Consider the following 19,899-nt stretch of genomic DNA (forward strand, 5'->3'; position numbering starts at 1 on the left):
CCTAAACCAGTCTCTGTGGGAATGAATCTGATTTATATCTTATACTACTTGCGAATGCGTATACTTGCGTGAATTTTAGCACGTGTTTTCGCCCTAACACGCGCACTTGTTATTGACAATCAGGATGAACCTTCTATTCGGGATCATGAGACTCCTAATCTTGCAAACTGCATTTACAAGACTCCAGCGATTGGTGCTGCTCAATTTACTATTAATCCGAGCTTGATACAGATGGTGAGCAACTCTGCTTTTGAAGGAGATATTGAGCGAGAGGATCCACACCGTCATATAGAGCGCTTTGTGCAGATGTGTGGTTCATTCAAAATCACTGGAGTGACTGCAGATCAAATTCGTCTTCACATGTTTCCTTACTCTATAAAGGGAAGAGGTTTGGAATGGTTTCAACAACTTCCAGATACTATAGTTGCTACTTGGGAAAGTCTCTCGACTAAGTTTTTGTCAAAATATTATCCTTCAGACAAGACTCAACAGATGAGGACAATCATTATAAGTTTCAAGACTAAACCAGGTGAAGGCTTATATCAGGCATGGGAGAGATACAAGTCATTGTTAAGAAAATGTCCACATCATGGATATTTAGAATGGATGCTTCTAAGTACTCTTTATGGGTCCTTGAATAAAGAAGTTCGTTTGAGCTTGGATGTGGCAGCTGGAGCAGACTTTAAAAAATCACCAGTCACCAAGGCAAAAGCACTTCTCGAGGAGTTGGCAGCAAATAACTATGAATGGGCACCTAATGGTGCAAACTTGAAAGACATATGTCATAGCCTATTTTTTTATTCGAGGATTTAACTCATCTCAAATAAGGATGTAACAAGTAAATAGTGGTTCTATCGTCAAAGAGATCTCACTAAGTAACATATGTCAAAGGATTAAGTAACACTGTTCATCTAAAGACTTGAGGACTTAATTCACTGGAAGAAGCTCAAGAAATTGATCAAGCCTCAGTGATATAAATCAAGATTGTGGATTTAATCAAGTGACAGAGATCTCGTCAGGGTATCAAATATTTACAGGGATTTAATTTGAAGAAAGTCAAGTTATTAAATTCAAGACATGAAGAAACGTCACGGAAGTTAGTCACTCATGAACCAGACAGTACATCGAGTGTCAATATTGAAGTGTGGAATTGATTCATAATTATCAGAAGATTTTCAGAAGAATGGTTGTTGTTCAAGAGTAGTATTAATTCTCTATTAATTAATTAAGTCGTATAATTTAATTAAGAAAATAAATTATATCTGCAAAGATTAATTTATTGATTAATTGAATTAATTGATTAATTAATTCTGAATTAATATTATGCATTTTCAGAATTAATTTTGAATTTAAATTCAAAATTAATTCAGCGAAACAATCTTTTGTATTAGTATGACAATCGGTATGACAATCAATAGTCATACCGAAAGTCATGCCAGTTCATTTAATTGTCTTACTGGAAGTTCTACCAGCTGTTGGGATTGTCTTGCTAGCTCAACGGATTGTCTTGCCAATTCAGTGAATTTCTGTTGAATGAATATAAAAGAAAAACTCATACAGAAGCTCATTGATTACAGAACAACAACCTGAAGAAAAAAAACAGAAGAAGTATTTCATCTCTCTCAACTGCATTTCGAGCCTATTAATTTCTAGTCATTAATGTTAAATTCAAACCACTAGAAATCATTATCTTGTTGTTGTGTAACTATCTAGCAGATCAAAATCCCCAGAACTTAATCTCAAATTGCTTTTAGCATTTGATCTTTTTATTTCAAAAATAGAAAAAGTTCATGTCGAATTTATTCTAGATTTGGAATAATTTATTTGAGATTAATCCCTTGTAAACGATACCGTTGTTGTAACACCTTTCAAGTTTAATAATAGTTTTATTTAACTTGAATTTTGTTTCACTTTTTTATTCCGCATTTTATTCGATTAAATGGTATAGTTTGTATTCAACCCCCCCTTCTACAAACATATTGGGACCTAACAATTGGTATCAGAGCCTTCTGATTAACGAACAAATCAAGATCCTAGACTTTTGTGATTCTTCCACTCCTTGAATTTTTATTTACTCAAAAATTCATAATGACTACACAAAAAGTTGGAACCGTTATAATTCCACTGTTCGATAAAGAAAATTATATCATGTGGAAGAAGAAGATGCTCATATTTTTACAAGTTGCAAATCCCAAATATCTGGACGTGTTAAAGAAGGGTCCAAAAATTCTGATGTTTATTGAACCAGAGGTTATAGAAGATGATGTTGTAATTACCAAAGCTAGAACCTATGTAAAAGATCCTGAGGATTTTTCTCCTGCTGAAAAAGAAGAATCCTCCTTGGATGCTAGCCTTCAATTAATTTTAGTTGATTCCCTTGATCCCTTGATGAACAGACATGTGATGAACTGTAAAAATTCCAAACACATCTGGGAAACTATTGAGGTGATTAATGAAGGCACAGAGGAAGTTCGGGAGAACAAGTTAGAGATCCTAACCTCTGAGTATGAACATTTTAAATCCAATCCAGGAGAAGGAATTACTGAAGTGTTTGAGAGGTACAATGCATTGATCAACAACCTGAACATAAATGGAAAATATTATTCAATCAGGGAGGTCAACAAAAAGTTCATTTTAACACTGCCAACTCATCTTGAATATAGAATCACTGCCATAAGAGAAGCGAGAGATCTGAATGAGATTTCTTTGGAAAGGCTCTATGGTGTGCTAAAAACCTATGAGTTGGAGCAGATTCAGCAGATTAAGCAGAAGGAAGTCTACGGGAAAGGAAGAGTGGTCAGCACATCTACTGCTCTAGTAGCTGAAGAACAACAATAACAACCACAACAACAACAACAATCTCAACAGTCAGAGAGAATAGTACAGTCTTCCAAGGCTGAAGAAAATGTGATAGTAGCAGAATTTGATCCTCCTACTACAAATCAATCAGGAGATGATTTTTACTCCTTGGAAGAACTGGAGCAATTGGAAGATGAGTCAATGGCCCTGATTGTCAAGAGATTTTCCAATGTCAGATTCAAGAGGAATCCCAAGTTCAAGTACAAGTCCAACTACAACAAATTCTAGAAAGGTGGATCTTCATCCTCTAACACTAGTAGTGGTGGATACAAAACAGGGATGGTTGACCGAAGCACCATTCGATGCTTTAACTGAAATGGGTTGGGATACTTTGCCACAGAATGCAGGAAGCCAAAACAAGTTAGGAAGAACTCTTATGATTCTAATCAGAAGAGTAAATCTGAAAGGGCTTACCTGGCAAAGGGAAGAAGCTGGGATGATGCTGACAGTGAAGATGAAGAAGTTGGGAATCTTGCTCTTATGGCTAGTGATGCAAACACCTCATCGTCAAGAAAAGAGGTAAAATTTACTGATGCTGAATTAGTCTATCATCTAGGAGGCTCCTTAGATTGTGCTCGTCGTGATAATGAAATGTTAACTCAATAAATCAAAGACCTTGAGAAAGAGGTCAATGAATTAAGACTTGTGCACATTAATCAAGATAAATTAAAAGAACAAATATCTTTTCTAGAGAATATAGTTGACTGTTATAGACAACTCGAAACTATTCTCAAAGACAAGATCACCGGTCTTGAGACTAAGGTCAAAGCTTACTTTAATTCTTGCTCTAAGGCTAAAGAGTTCTACAATAAGCGAGCTATTAATCAAACATCTGGAGTAGGTTATGATTACAATGTTGCTATTGGAGAATTAAGCATAAACTCCCCTCCTCATGTTTGTGCTAAAGGTAGGGAAGTACCACATGTGCTTAAGGGTGTTGATAAACCCCTCTATAAAAAATCAATTGCTGAACCATTTGATGAGACCTCCTTTATTATTCAAGAAAAAATACGTGCTGAAGATCTTGCTAATGAGAAGGTTGTTTCCAAGTCAAGTATGTCAAAAGTTCCAGTCAAAGTTGTGAAAGTAACTAAGACTAACTCAGACACACCTGAGTTGGATAACAAAAATGCCATGCCTAACATGCATAATTTGCCTGTTGCTAATTCCTCTCATAAAGTATGTGGTGTTTCTAATTTGCATGTCTTGTACTTTTAATTTGATGGTTGCTTATTTTAATGGTAAGCACATTTCTAGTGATAAGACTAATCCTCGTCAGCATGTGAATAATAAGAAGCATAATAGGTCTAAGACTGCTAGTCCTCATAAAGCTAGAAAGGAGACATTTATGCCTAAGCCTAAACAGAAATTTGTCAAGGCTGTTTACAAGGTCAAATGTCCAGTCATTGAGAAAGTTGAGAACATAAAAGTTAAGAATGTTGTTTTGCCTGATAAAGGCCAATTCTACAAGTATGTCGGACCCAACCAAGTTTGGGTTCCGAAGAAGGTCTAATCCATTTGTATTGCAGGACATTAAACAGGTGGAACTGGTAGTGTAGATTCTTGACAGCGGATCGTCAAGACATATGACCGGAGATAGAGCCCTGCTATCAAATATGGTTAAGAAAGCTGGCCCAGTGGTTACCTTTGGAGATAACAGCAAAGGTCTAACTGAGGGATATGGCTATTTGCAAGCTGGTAATGTTATCATTGAAAATGTGTATATTGTGCAAGGACTTGAACATAATCTGCTTAGTATTAGTCAGTTCTGTGACAACAGCTACAATGTTTTATTCGACGAGCTGAAGTGTCAAATTCTGCACAAGAAAAGTGAAAAACCCTCCTTGATGGGAATCCGGAAAGGAAATCTGTTCGTAGCCGACATGAACTCTGGAAGCAATCCTGAAGTCAATTGTTTCTATGCTAAGGCATCTTCAGATGAGAGTTGGCTATGGCACAAGAGACTTTCCCATCTTAATTTCAAATCAATGAATTCTCTTGTCAAGAGAGAACTGGTCAGAGGTCTGCCTCAGCTGGAATTCTCCCCAGAAGGACTGTGTGAGGCTTGCCAGAAAGGAAAGTCAAAGAAAGCAAGTCACAAAAGCACTGACACATCCTCCATAACTGGTGTTCTTCAATTATTGCACATGGATTTGTTTGGACCAGTTAATGTTCTTTCGATGTCAAAGAAGTGTTACTATCTTGTGATAGTTGATGACTATTCCAAGTATACGTGGGTTTTATTCCTTCACTCTAAGGATGAAACACCACAAGTTGTGATTGATCATATCAAGTTGATTGAGTTAGATTCTAATGTCCCTGTTAGAGCAATAAGGTCAGATAATGGAACAGAATTCAAGAATTCACTTCTCAATAGATTCTGTACAGACAAAGGGATTACCAGACAATTTTCAGCTCCTAGAACCCCTCAGCAAAATGGAGTGGTAGAAAGGAAGAATCGTACATTGATTGAAGCTGCAAGAACTATGTTAAGTGAATCAGGTCTTCCAATGTACTTTTGGGCTGAAGCTGTCAATACTGCATGTTATACATAGAATCGAACTCTAATCAACAAAGACTTCATGAAAACTCCTTATGAGATTATGAATGAATAGAAACCTTCTATCAAATACTTTCATGTATTTGGTGCCAGATGCTTCGTGCTCAAGGATGGAGATGATTGTCGTGGTAAATTCGAGGCAAAGGCTTATGAGGGTATTTTTATTGGATATGGAAGAAGATCATATAGGGTGTATATCATTGATCAACACAAAGTAACTGAAAGTGTCAATGTTACATTTGATGACACTAAACTCCCTAGTATCCAAACTGAAGATCCTTCTGAGAAACTAAAGTTTGATGATATGTCAGATTCAGAATCAAAACATGATCAAGAACCTGAGGTTGTTGCTGGTGAAGAACCTGTTAATTATGATGATACTCAAGGTAATGGTGATGGAAACATTGATAACAATGGAGATACCACTGCTACTGACAAAGAATCATCGAGTCAACCTGAAAACAACTCAGGGGGGATGCTGAAGGATCAACTAGTAGGACACAACATCCCAATAAATTTCAAGGCGAATCATCAAGATCAAATCTTCCAAGACAGACTGTCTGGAATAAAGCTCATCCTTTTGAGTTGATTATTGGTGATCCAGATGTTGGAGTCAGAACTAGACGTGCTACTCAAAATGAATGTCTGTTCTCAGGATTTCTTTCTGAGATGGAACCTAAGAAGATTGAAGAAGCACTGACTGATCCAGATTGGGTGATTGCTATGCAAGATGAACTCAATCAGGTTGAACATCAACAAGTCTAGAAACTGGTACCTAGACCTACACACAAGAAAGCTGTTGGTACTCGATGGGTATTCAGGAATAAACTAGATGAAGATGGTGTGGTTACAAGAAACAAAGCAAGACTGGTAGCTAAAGGGTATTCTCAAGCTGAAGGCATTGATTATGATGAAACCTATGCTCCAGTGGCTAGACTAGAGGCCATCAGGATATTTCTGGCATTCACAGAAAGCTGGATGAAGAGGTGTATGTAGAGCAACCTCCTGGTTTTGAAGATCCAGATCATTTGGATTTTGTCTACTTTCTTTTCAAGCCTATCTATGGTCTCAAACAGTCTCCGAGAAAATGGTATGACACTCTCTCTGAATTTCTTATTGAAAATAGCTTTATTAGAGGTGTCATAGACAAAACTCTCTTTTCTAAAAAGCATAAGAATGATACTATATTAGTCCAAGTCTATGTGGATGATATAATATTTGGGTCTACTAATGATAATCTCTGTAAGAGATTTTCTAAGTTAATGCACATCAAATTTGAAATGAGCATGATGGGAGAGCTGAAGTTCTTTCTTGGATTACAAGTAAATCAAAGGTTAGATGGAAATTTTATTTGTCAATCCAATTATCTCAAGGAACTCCTCAAAAAGTACAATCTAGAGGATTCTGCATCAGCAAGGACTCCGTCAACTACAGCTGTCAAGCTTGGACCATGTGAAAACTCCATTAAGGTAGATGTCATAAGCTACAGAGGTATGATTGGCTCGTTACTCTATCTTACTGCAAGTAGACCATATATTATATATGCTACATGCTTATGTGCAAGGTTCCAAGCGGATCCTAGAGATATTCATCTCGTTGCTGTTAAACGAATCTTGAGATATCTTAAGGGAACACCAAATCTAGGTATTTGGTACCCTAAAGAATCTGGTTTTAACCTTGTTGGATATACAGATTCAGATTACGCAGGGAGTGTTGTTGATAGGAAAAGCACCTCAGGGAGTTGTCAATTCCTAGGTAGCAGACTAGTCTCATGGTATAGCAAGAAATAACAAACAGTTTCTAATTCAACGGCCGAGGCTGAATATATTGCTGCTAGAAGCTGCTGTGCTCAGATCTTGTGGATTAGGAATCAGCTACGGGACTATGGCTCTGTATTGAACAAAATCCCTATTCTATGTGACAATACAAGTGCAATAGCCATCACCAACAACCCTGTGCAGCACACAAGGACCAAGCACATTGACATCAGGTATCATTTTATTAGAGAGCACGTCATGAATGGTACTGTTGAACTATTTTTTGTTCCAACAGAAGAACAAATAGCGGATATTTTCACTAAACCTCTTGATGAATCCACATTTACCAGATTAGTTGGTAAATTGGGTATGTTGAATAGCTTTAGTGATTAAACTAGTTAATATCTGAGATCTGTTCTTGAATGAATTTACAAATGAATTTTTCATGAATGAAAAAATCATTTGCAAATTTAGTTTATCATATTTACCATATTTCTTGCTAAATTCTATGTAATTGTTATTATCTTATCTTCTTTATTTATTCTACTTGTTAATTTTAATATCTCAGAATAGTTTATTTTCTCTAAAAATATTTTTTTTCTATGAATTTTATTTGCTAAAATTCAATAGAAATCTGGTTTTGGAATAAAATATAATTATTTCTGAATATTTTAATTTTGTAAATATATTCTGTAAGTGTAAATTTTGTTTAGTGCAAATTCTGTTTAATTTGTTTTATAACTGTAATGACAATCGACAAGACTATTGAAATTGTCTTGCTGAAAGTCATTCCAGTGTATATGTGTTTAATTTAATTTTTCAATTTAGTTTTATACTGGCAAGACAATCGGTATGACTATCAATAGTCTTTCCAATTATAAAACTTATATTATATATATATTTTTGTTATTTTTGTACTAGAATGACAATCGGTATGACTATCGATTGTCTTTCTAGTTTATTCTGTTTTAATTCATGATATTTTATACTGGTATGACAATCGGTATGACTATCAGATTGTCATACCAGTTATTTTTATTTTCCTTTTAAATCCAACTGTTTGCCTGGTATGACAATCAGTATGACAATCCCGGATTGTCATACCAGTTGTAGTACTCAGGCTTTTGTATTTAGTTTTAAAATCATTTCATCACTGTTTTTTTCCTTCTTTCTTCTAACCGCTGTTTCTTTCTCTCTCTCTTCGATCAAATCAATAGTCACCATTGTTCTTGATCGAGTTTTTACGCAGCATACTTAACTGTTATATATACATATACGTGTGTATATATACAGTGAGGAAGTGCTGCCCATTTTTTTTAACTATTTTACTTCATTTGTTTTTCTTTCCAAAATCAGTTTTTTTTGTATTTCAATTTGGTTTTGTGTTTTGTGAGTTTGCAGATCTGCTTTTGTGAGTTAAGAACATTAACGAGATACATTTCTTTCTAAATTTTTCGGATATAATTGAATTAATTCGAATTATTAATTTTTTTTTTAAATTCGAATTTTCTTAATTTAATTCTTAAAATTCTGAAAGTGTGTGTTTTATTATATTTTTAATGGCTCTCAGTTTCCAAATTGTCTCGCATAATCATGTTGGTTATTTTAATCCAGAAAAGTGTGATGTGGAAAAATTTAAGTCGTGGATTAGATTTTTAAATGACCATTCGATTGTTAGCTCTGCTATTAAATCAAATGTGCTATTAAATGTCGATCTGCTTAGACTAATTTGCACAACCTCTACTGTGGCCGATGATTCTAAATCTTTTTCATTCACCGTGGCAAACACACAGTATGTAGTTGATGAAACAGTCATCAATCAAGCGTTAAATTTTCCAATGGATAATTTCTGTAATTTACCCTCTGAATATGAGATTTCAAACTTTTTCTATGCCATTCACTATCAGGGGGTGATTAATTTAACCAAGATGTCTAAATCCAATTTGGTTTCTGAATGGGATATTTTCTTCGATACACTTTCCAAAGTGTTTGCCAACTACACTAAATCCAACTTTCACATCACTTACACTCTGCAGTATATTGGTCTTGCGGTTGTTTTCAATCAAAGGATCAATTTTGGCAAACTACTTTTACCCATTCTTCTGAGACGTCTCACTACAGCTTTGCGTGATCATTCTACGAATTGTAGGGTTTCGTACTACTACGGTCGTTTTCTTATGCTTATAGCAGAACATCTTCTCACACCTGAGCATAAGGATCTTTTTGCTAACTCATCAGTAGCTGAACCCCCTCCGATAAGAAAAAAGATCTACACACGCCAAGACACAACCTTCAAAATCATGCAAGTTCCAGTACTTGTATCTGCTTTCATGGCCACTTTCATTCCTTTACCAATTTTCAATCTTCCCGGTCATGAACAGCAAGCTCAACCTCCAGTGGTTCAAGCCACCCAGGCACAAACATCTGATGCTCTTTCACTGCAGGTAATAATTCCTCACTCTCAAACTATTCCTACTTCTGTTGAAAGACCCCCATTGGTTGATAGGGATGACCATGAAGTTGTAGAACCGCAACTTCAATCCCAGGTCATAGAGCCAAACACAGAGTCACAACCTGTCTCAAACTCTCCCCCACTGTCTAAAATGTTACCGAGAAGATTAGTAGGAAGTAATGTGTTTCTGGAAGTGAATGAACCCTCAGCTCTGCCTCCTCCCAAGAAAAGAAGAACACTTACTGAGGCATCTGAAAGCCCATCCTTGTCCTCCCAACAGGACATGGACTTTGAAATGGCCAATGAACAGTTACTAGAGACATTCTCTCAACAGGATGAATCTATTGAAATTTGCCATAGGGCCATGGAATCTTGTACTGAGTCAAGCACACTTCCATTACTCATAATGGAAGCATACAGACCAATAGATGATACTCAGGATACAAAGAGAGGAGTGCACATTGAGTCGGTTACAGTGCCTGCCATAGTTACGGCAGAAGAGCAGTCACATGCTTCAGAGGGAAAATCTGACTCTCAGCCACCTCTAATAGAGTCATTTTCTCCCCTCCCAGATCCAACACCTCTGGCTCCCTCACGGGATTCTCCACTCGCTGATTTATCTGGAGAAAGTGGAGGGCAACTCGGTCAATCTATCCCTGAAGCAATTCAGACATCTATTTCACATGAAAAGATAGGTTTGACTGAGGATCGGGACTCGTGAATTCCCATTGCACCACCACTGACCTCTTTTGAAGAGGCTAGGGTGATTTCAATTGCAAGTACAGAAGACCAGCTACAAGATGGTTCCTCACGAGCACTTATATTGAGAGAAACACAAACACGTGAGTTGAGTGAACCAAACAGGAGAGATATTCAGGTGAGCGCACACACAGACACAAACACTGAAAATCTGTTAGCTCAAATTGCTGCTCTGAAAGAACAACTTGCTAAAAGTCAGGCTGAGGCTCAAACATTCAAAGCACAAGTGGTTGAACGGTCTTCTTCTTCCACCTCTGTCAATAATCAGCTAACATTCATTAGAAATGATATCTCAGATTTCAAGACCACTGTGATACCAAAGCTTAATTCCATTCAGGAATCTCCAACTCTATCAGCCGACGATATTGCAAACTTCTGATCTCTCCATACTAGAATGAACTCTCTTGAAGACCTGGTTGAAATGAATCATTCACTGGACTCTTTCAGATTCGTGAAGATAGAAAAGGGCATGGAACATCTCAATGAAGGGATGAAGCACTTGTATTTCATGATAAAAAATTCTCACTGCCCTAATGAAGAACAAAGGACTTTCTTTGAAGGGCCGTCTGGTGGAGGCTCAGGCTCTGGAGGTAATGGAGGTCAGGGAGGGTCTAAAGGAAAATCTGTAGAGGATTCCTCAACTAAAGGGGAGAAGTGGAAAGGGTAAAGAAAAAGATTCTTCTGCTGGAGACACAAGGAAGGCTGATGATGTCTACTATAGTGGAGAACAAGATGACTTCGATATTTTTGATGTTCCCACTGAACCAGTCTTGGAAGATAAAGCTGGTTTCTTTGAAGATGAGGAGGAAAGTAATTTTGAAGAATGGGAGGAGGAAGCTCAAGTGGATCCTGTTTTTGAGAAAGAGTTCCAGCAGCAGCAGTCAGAGTTGAAGAGAAAAGAAGCTGAACTTAAAAAGATATCTCAGATCATTGACATGAGGAAAGACATCCAACGAACAGAAACTCTTGAAAAGCAACGTCTTCATGACATTAAAGCTAAAGAAAGAAGAAGAGATGTCAAACTGAAGATTGGTGAAAAATGGGATGAAGCAAGAAAAGTTATTGATATACCTCAACTGAGTACAAACAATGATAGGGAGTTTCTACATCTTCTAGACAGGCTGGAAATTTCTAATCCAAACAATGATGTGTACATGAGTGTTATCAAGACTGAAATCTCAAGGATCACAGCTACTTTTGACAGATCTCTAAATGAAATGAGCATATTTGTATATTGTCAGAGTGAAGGATCTTTCAAGGTATCACTTCATCTGTTTGAGAATCGTTCTTTATCAGAGATTTGGGTTCTTCTCAACAAAGTCAAAAGAAGCTCAGAATTGAATGAAGTCCTTCGTGAAAGGCTAAAAGAGTTTGCTAATAGGGCTAGTCCTTAAGTGGTCAACTTGCCCTTTCAAGTAAGATTCTTTAAGTCGGAATGTCTTCAAATCTGCCAGCTCGATTCACAATCTCTTAAAGACTACTCTGCTAAGCATCTTGTCTGGATGGAACATCACTTAAAAACTGCTGGATACTCATCTAAGTTGAAAACTAAAGCTGCTGATCTGATTCAAGCTTATTGTGAAAAGAACATTAAAAGGTATACTCAGTTTAAGAATAAGCTGAAGTCAGGTGGGATTCAACCAGTTAGACCAGCCAGCTTCACTTCAGAAAAGGATCGTGTCTTTGACAAGGAGCTGCTTCAAGATTTGGAAGAAGGTGAATTTGGAAGGGAAGACAACTGAATTCAATTAGCTCAACTTAATATAATATGCTTAGAGCTTTATGAATCAAGATAGACAAATGTAGTCATATGTTCAGTCTAGAGGAACATCTATCTTGTATTCACTTGTAAATTTCTTTTGGAATCTGGAAAATGTTAAATATAATCCAGAACTTTTCTGCTATTTACTTGCATTATTGTTTATATCTTTTTCTTATTTGTTAGTTGAGTTATCCTCTGGGTATTTGTTGTTATTGTCTAACAAACAAATAGGGGGAGATTGAAAGGCATATGTCATAGCCTATTTGTTTATTCGAGGATTTAACTCATCTCAAATAAGGATGTAACAAGTAAATAGTGGTTCTATCATCAAAGAGATCTCACTAAGTAACATATGTCAAAGGATTAAATAACACTGTTCATCTACATACTTGAGGACTTAATTCACTAGAAGAAGCTCAAGAAATTGATCAAGCCTCAGTGATATAAATCAAGATTGTGGATTTAATCAAGTGACAGAGATCTTATCAGGGTATCAAATATTTACAGGGATTTAATTTGAAGAAAATCAAGTTATTAAAGTCAAGACATGAAGAAACGTCACGGAAGTTAGTCACTCATGAACCAGGCAGTACATCGAGTGTCAACATTGAAGTGTGGAATTGATTCATAATTATCAGAAGATTTTCAGAAGAATGGTTGTTGTTCAAGAGTAGTATTAATTCTCTATTAATTAATTAAGTCATATAATTTAATTAAGAAAATAAAGGAGAGTGGCCAGAGGTGGCGATGGCAGAGGTGACGATGGTAGATAAGAAGATTTGAAGAGCCCAGTTCATGCTATTAGTTAGAACAAGAAAGGAAGAAAATGGAGGTTATCACGTGAAATGTCTAATGTTTGTATTTGTTAATCAAAATGGCATGCCTAACGATGCTGTGTAACTTGACTAAAAGTGTCCAAGAAGGGAGGTGTGCATTATAACTGAGTAGTAGACAAGTAGTACTAGAATTATCGGTTGGGCCTTGATGATGCAATCCCAATTACACTTTAAAAATTAAAAATACGTATAATTTTTTTAGAATAGTATTAAAATATATCCGATTTTATTCTAAATTTATATTCCAATAAACCACCAATTTCTGATAAATCGTAAATCGGTAACTCAACCGATTTAGTCCAATTTATAATTTCTATAATCATGGACGTATCAAGCTTTCGAGAGTCGGCTCTAATACCATATGTGAACATCATGTTAAGTACCAATTCCGAGTCTGAAATAAGCTGAACACTATTGACCCGAATGCAACCAACTTGGGTAAATGACAAGCCCACCACAGGTCCCCCGAAGATGATAATTTGTTGGTGCATTTAATAGTAGTACTAAGTTTGACAAACTGAAAGAAGTCTCAAATATTCTCGATGTGGGACTGGATGTTATAAGTATTATTAATATATTTTATATATTTATTTTTATATATCATTGATTTTGTTATATAAGTGTATAAACCTATTTTTTGTACTCTAATTTTTCCATGCTTCTATATACCACTAATAAAAAAATGATGATTAGTATTGTTAAATTTCTAACGACAATTAGATTATACTAAACTAATTTCAACTGGATTACATTAAAATATAATCCTTATTAAACATTTAGTAAATAGTATCCGACAATATTTAAGACAAAAGATATTGTAGCATATAACATTTAAATTATCACCTATTTTATCATATTGAAGATATCGCTACTTCTAAGCATTGAAATTATCGCCTTGTCTTAATTATAAAATGCACCTAAAATCTTCTTAGCCTACATGATTAGTTTTTCTTCAAAAAAAGGCTATAAAGGCACTCATCAAGCAGTTTAGAGCCTCTTTGTGGCAATTATGACATATGTTTGTGTTTGTTGTTGTACATGTCCGATAATTTTCTTGAAATTTGCATTAAGATGTGGTCTGAAACTTGTAGGTCAAAGCTCAATTGTGAACGCCGATAAAGTAACAAGGTATAATTTTTATTTGATTATAATTTTTATTCAAACAACTGAATAATTTTGTTGTATAATACATCCACTTCTATTCTGCACTTTTTTTTCCTCTTGAAAATACATGTTTTCTTACATACATCTTTGAATCTTACCATGCTAGATATGTACAATTCAAGCAGTGATTGATTTCAGGACACTGATCACCAACCAAAATTTAGTATGCGGGCTCCAAGGAAGGGATTCTCTAATGAAGATGGCACGAAAAAAATCTAAAAATTGCCGATTAAGATGAACATCAATTTTAGGTTCATTTCTGTCATCATCAGATGAAGATCTTAAAAATATAACAACCTTCCGTAAAGAGAAGAACGAGTCAGCGTTATTTAATATGTAATGTAAATGTAATTTCTGAGACTAGAGATGTACTTTTCACTTGATTTTTCAATACAATATATATATCAATGCACTATATATTTATATATAGTACATGATACTTTTTTTGTATCAGTTGTAAAATTTGTAACCTATGCTCAAGAAAAAATTTATTGACAAGTGTCTGTACTTTAATTTTTTTTTATCTTTTTCTTTATTTACAAGATTTTATGTAATTCGTCCAAAATTTATGATGTTACACTATATTCAAAGTAAAAATCTATTTTGAAACTTAATTTCAATAATTATTTATAAAATTATTTGTGACAATTATATATGCAATCGAATCATATTATATAAAATCTAACAAATCTTCAATCAAATATAATATATTTTATGCATATTTATTTTTATTTATAATTTTATTTATACCCATGTGATGCATGACTAATTTATAGTTCTTTTATGTCATTTTATGCTTCTTTTAACCTTGTTTTGTGATGCTTTAGTCCTAAATAATTAGTATTAGTTGTTATTTAACTTAGATGGATACTAAGACTTAATTTTCTATGTTTATAGGGAATTATGGAAGAAGAAGCTGCAAAAGAGAGGAGCACATGATAAAAGAAGAAATTAAGGGAGTTCAGGACCTGAGCTTGGAGGCTCAGGGCCTGAAGGAATCATTGGAGAAAATGCACTTACCTCAGGGCCTGAGCTTGTGAGTTCAGTGCCTGAGAGAAGCAGATTTGAAGAATAAGGAGCTCAGGGCCTGAGCTCTTCTGAAGAGGCCCTGAGGACATCATTCAGGACCTGATGATGCTGAGGTTCAGGGCCTGAGCCTGACAAAAATTATAATTCAAATAGATTTCTACTTTATTTTAAAATCTGTTTTAGTTACCTTGTATGATTGGAAAAAGGTACCATCTGAGTATAAAAACAATTAGTTAGGGTTTTATAGAGGGAGAGATGTATTGAGAGAGGCTAGAGAGAACTTGAGCAAGGATTGAAGGGATTCACTCCAAGTTTGAGATATTTCATCAAGTTGTATCTTTCTTAACTCTATACTCTTGTAATCATGATTTTGAATATTAATATATTTTTGTTTTCTTCCTTAATTATGAGTAGCTAATTTTTAAATTCGAGAATTAGGTAGTACCCCGTTGGTAATATATGTTTGTTTGATTGTAGTGTAAATTCTCTACTTTGCTAATCTATCATTGAGGGCTCAGCCCAATTAAAGGAGTCATGAACCTTTAATTGTATCTCTAGCAGTTGTGACGAATTGGAAGATGAGTCATAATTCTTGTTCATGATATGATATACATAGTTTAATTATTGATTGAGAGATTAATATATGAGCTATGAAACTTATAATTCTTGGGTCTTAATAGTTTATAGTTATATTTCATTGATCATGGGTGTGACATTGGGATATAGTTGTAGGCATTATTTTTTATCTTGGGAGAGAACAATATAAACTTTGGAAGAATTGTTTTTAGCAAAGTAAGAGAAGTAGAGATCGCAATACATCAACAATTATTGATCCAATTGAAGAACCCTAGTTCTCGGATTATTTTTCCTTATTTATAAATCTTTGATTTGATTACTTGATAGTTTAATTTAGTTAGTAACAAACACCAATTATTTCTACACACGTTTAGGCATTAAGAGATCGTATACTTGAATTAATATTGATTTAGTCCTTCCCTAAGAACGAACTTTACAAAAATACACAACAACAAATTGGCGCCGCTACCGGGGAAGGCAGCAATATTAAGTTTAAGTTAATATTTCTTATTGTTTAGATTTTATCATATTTATTTCCAAGATCTATCTTATTGGTTTTCTCTTTTCAGGTGCTATAGCTCTTATATGCGACGTTTTATAAGTGCAGGAAATTTGGAGTTCGATCCAGAAATCGAACACACTTTTTGAGCTTTAAGGAGAGAGGCAAAGCAAAGAAAAGAAAAAGACAAGATGGGTGAACGCGCACTTGTTATTGACAATTAGGATGAACCTTCTATTTGGGATCATGAGACTCCTAATCTTGCAAACTGTATTTACAAGACTCCAGTGATTGGTGCTGCTCAATTTACTATTAATCTGAGCTTGATACAAATGGTGAGCAACTCTGCTTTTGAAGGAGATATTGAGCGAGAGGATCCACACCGTCATCATGTTCCCTTACTCTATAAAGGGAAGAGCTTTGGAATGGTTTCAACAACTTCCAGATACTATAATTGCTACTTGGGAAAGTCTCTCGACTGAGTTTTTATCAAAATATTATCCTTCAGACAAGACTCAACAGATGAGGGCAATCATTATAAGTTTCAAAACTAAACCATGTGAAGGCTTATATCAGGCAGGGAGAGATACAAGTCATTGTTAAGAAAATATCCACATCATGGATATTTACAATGGATGCTTCTGAGTACTTTTTATGGGTCCTTGAATAAAAAAGTTCATTTGAGCTTGTATGTGGTAGCTGGAGGAGACTTTAAAAAATCACCAGTCACCAAGGCAAAAGCACTTCTCGAGGAGTTGGCATCAAATAACTATGAATGGGCGCCTAATGGTGCAAACTCGGTAAAGTCAACACAAGATACTGAGATGATGAACTTGCTCAGTCTTAAATTGGATGCTCTGACTCAAGAGGTACGTGGACAAATGGCTAATGTTAATGTTATCTCTGCTCCAATGAGAGGCTACAATGATTATGGCGTTGATCAGTATTCATATGCTCCTCAATTCTCTGAGGAAACATCTTTTATTCAAGGGAGGCAATCATGGACAGTGCAAAATAATTCTTATTACAATCCAGATCAGAGGCCGAATAATAATCTCTCTTACAGCAATAGCCATGCTCAAAATCCAACAAATGTTGCACCAAGACAGAACCCACCTCCGGGTTTTCAGCAGCAACAACAATATCAACTTCCACCTAAAGAAAAGAAGGAACCAACTGATTGGGAAGTTGCATTGAACAAGATGATACAAGGAACTATTGGGGCCTTCGCCAATATAGAGACCAAATTTGAAAAGGTCGAGTCAATGATTGATCAGATGGCATCGTCTCAAAAGATGTTGGAATCGCAAATTGGCCAAATTGCAAATAAGATTGGTATGCATGAACAAGGAGCACTTCCTAGTCAACCCGATGTGAATATCAAAGAGCAGTGCAAGGCTATCACTTTGAGGAATGGAAGAGAACTACCGGAAATTGTGGCTCCAGCACTTAAAGATGAAAATATTCCTCCAAAGAAAAGAAAAACACATCAAGTTAATATGGAGATTTCTGACAGTGTTGACGATGAACCCAACAAGGAGAGGCTCACACATCATGCTCCTATAAAACCATACATCCCTCTAATTCCTTTTCCACGGAGGTTGAAAAATAGAAAGTTAGAGAAGCAGTATAAAAACTTTTTGAAGATATTTTGTGAGATTCATATTAGCATTCCGTTTGCTGATGTATTGGCTTAAATGCCCCTCTACGTGAAATTTATGAAGGAGGTGTTGTCTAACAGGAAAAAGTTGAAGGAGGTAGAAATAATTACTCTTTCCGAAGAGTGCAGTGCTGTTATTCAATGTAAGATTCCTCCTAAACTCAAGGATCCTGAAAGTTTTTCTTTGCCATGCACCATTGGTGAATTGGGAATAAGAAAGGCCTTGTGTGATCTTGGAGCTATTGTAAGTTTATGTCGAACTCTATGTACAAAAGACTTGGCTTGGGAGAGTTGAAGAAGACAAGGATTTCCCTTCAGCTCACGGATAGATCAATAAAGTATCCACTAGCTGTACTTGAAGATGTTTTGGTAAAGGTGGATAAATTTGTTATTCTGTGTGATTTTGTTGTGTTGGAGATGAATGAGGATGTTGATATTCCAATTATTTTGGGAAGACCATTCTTGGCGATTACGGGAACCAACATTGATGTGAAAGCTGATAAGCTTATATTGAACATGGGGGAAGAAAGAGTTGACTTTGATCTTGATCAATCTATGAAAGAGTTATCAGTAAAAACCGAGTGTTATGTGGTGAATGTTGTGAAATAAGTCAATGATCATGCCTTTGAGGTGGAATCTGAAATTGATGAGAATTCTTCTTTTGCATGTGAATTTCAAGGTGTGAATGAAGTGGAGGTTATACTTGGGCCATATGAGGCGGTCTTAAAATTTCCACCATAAAAATCAAAAGAATAAAAAATGTCTAGCTAATGACGTTAAATAAGCGCTGCTTGGGAGGCAACCCAAGAAATGTCATCATTATTAGTATTATGTTAGATTTAACCATGTGTATAAGACTTAAGTGTGCATAAACTATGCAGGAGAAGGAGAACAATTTCGATAAGTACAAAATATATGGAGTTGCAGAAAACTTCAAGACCTTGAAGTACATATGCAAGGGGCTTGATTTCAATTTCAAGGGTCTCCATGGAGCAAGTGTTTAGGGGAGCTTTTCTTCTTCTTTTATCTTATTAGTTCACTATATAGTATATTCTTTAGATGTTATTGGTTAGTGAATGTTGTTCCTTGGGGACAAGTAATATGCTAAGTTGGGGGGTATGTTATGTGTGTGTGATGTGGCACCCCAAAACCCGGGGTCAGAAATCTCGGAGGCCACGCCATCTAAACTACTACAACCACATAACTCACACTACAATATATAAATACTCACGCTTTACGACCCCACACTTAACACACACACTTACAGGTTATTGTCTTGGAAATGAACCATTCATAGCTAGAGTAATTCAATCATAGAGTGATAATTATTACAACCCAAAGGTAATTAAGTCTTACCGGGGAGTAACTATAACACCCTCCAAATCCGGGGTATAGATTTGGGGCATTATTAACAACAATTACCAACTATACCTGCACAAGCGGAATATAAATATAATAATTACCCCGAACTATCACTACTCAGGATCTTTTAAGGTCTGAGTTTGAAAACAAGAATCACGCACTACACTTTATTACAAACCCAACTAAATAAAACCTGTCTCAAGAACTATCTTTGATACAAAACTTTATTCTATCTACAGTTTCACTACACAACTTTTATTCAAACTACACAAGACTTTTATTCAACCCAACATTACTACTTATCCTGCTACACCTGATCTGACAATTCAAAGCTCTCTTCCGGAATAGGAAGGAACACTCTTGGTATAAGAGGGTCCCGCTGCTTGACTCGCTTCTTGACTATGCGGGTCCTGATGGGTTTCATTCTCTACCTTAACTGTAAAACAATAGGAGTAACAATAAAAAGGGATGAGCCAAAATTGCTCAACAAGCCTGCAAAAATATATATATGGTATAGAGAAAGAGAAATGAGAGAAACAATAAGCTGTTGGTTGTAACAACCATCTGTATCTGTATCAAATAGTAATTTGCCAATGATGGCGAGTGCCAAATGAACAAGACTGG

At 35.6% G+C, this 19,899-nt stretch overlaps 2 protein-coding genes across 2 annotated transcripts; both read left to right on the forward strand.

The window, feature by feature from the left end:
- Positions 1 to 231: 231 nt before the first annotated feature.
- On the forward strand, positions 232 to 17,950 carry LOC141686291 (uncharacterized). The gene is made up of 2 exons (XM_074491334.1): positions 232 to 760; positions 16,953 to 17,950. The coding sequence occupies exons 1-2, from the start codon at positions 232 to 234 to the stop codon at positions 17,948 to 17,950; spliced, it is 1,527 nt and encodes a 508-aa protein (XP_074347435.1).
- Positions 17,951 to 18,522, forward strand: LOC141686292 (uncharacterized). Its single transcript, XM_074491335.1, has 2 exons — positions 17,951 to 18,157; positions 18,289 to 18,522. Exons 1-2 carry the CDS (start codon positions 17,951 to 17,953, stop codon positions 18,520 to 18,522), a joined length of 441 nt encoding a protein of 146 aa, XP_074347436.1.
- The last annotated feature ends 1,377 nt before the right edge of the window (positions 18,523 to 19,899 follow it).

The sequence above is a fragment of the Apium graveolens genome, chromosome 9 (assembly GCF_009905375.1).
Source record: "Apium graveolens cultivar Ventura chromosome 9, ASM990537v1, whole genome shotgun sequence".
Classification (NCBI taxonomy): domain Eukaryota; kingdom Viridiplantae; phylum Streptophyta; class Magnoliopsida; order Apiales; family Apiaceae; genus Apium; species Apium graveolens.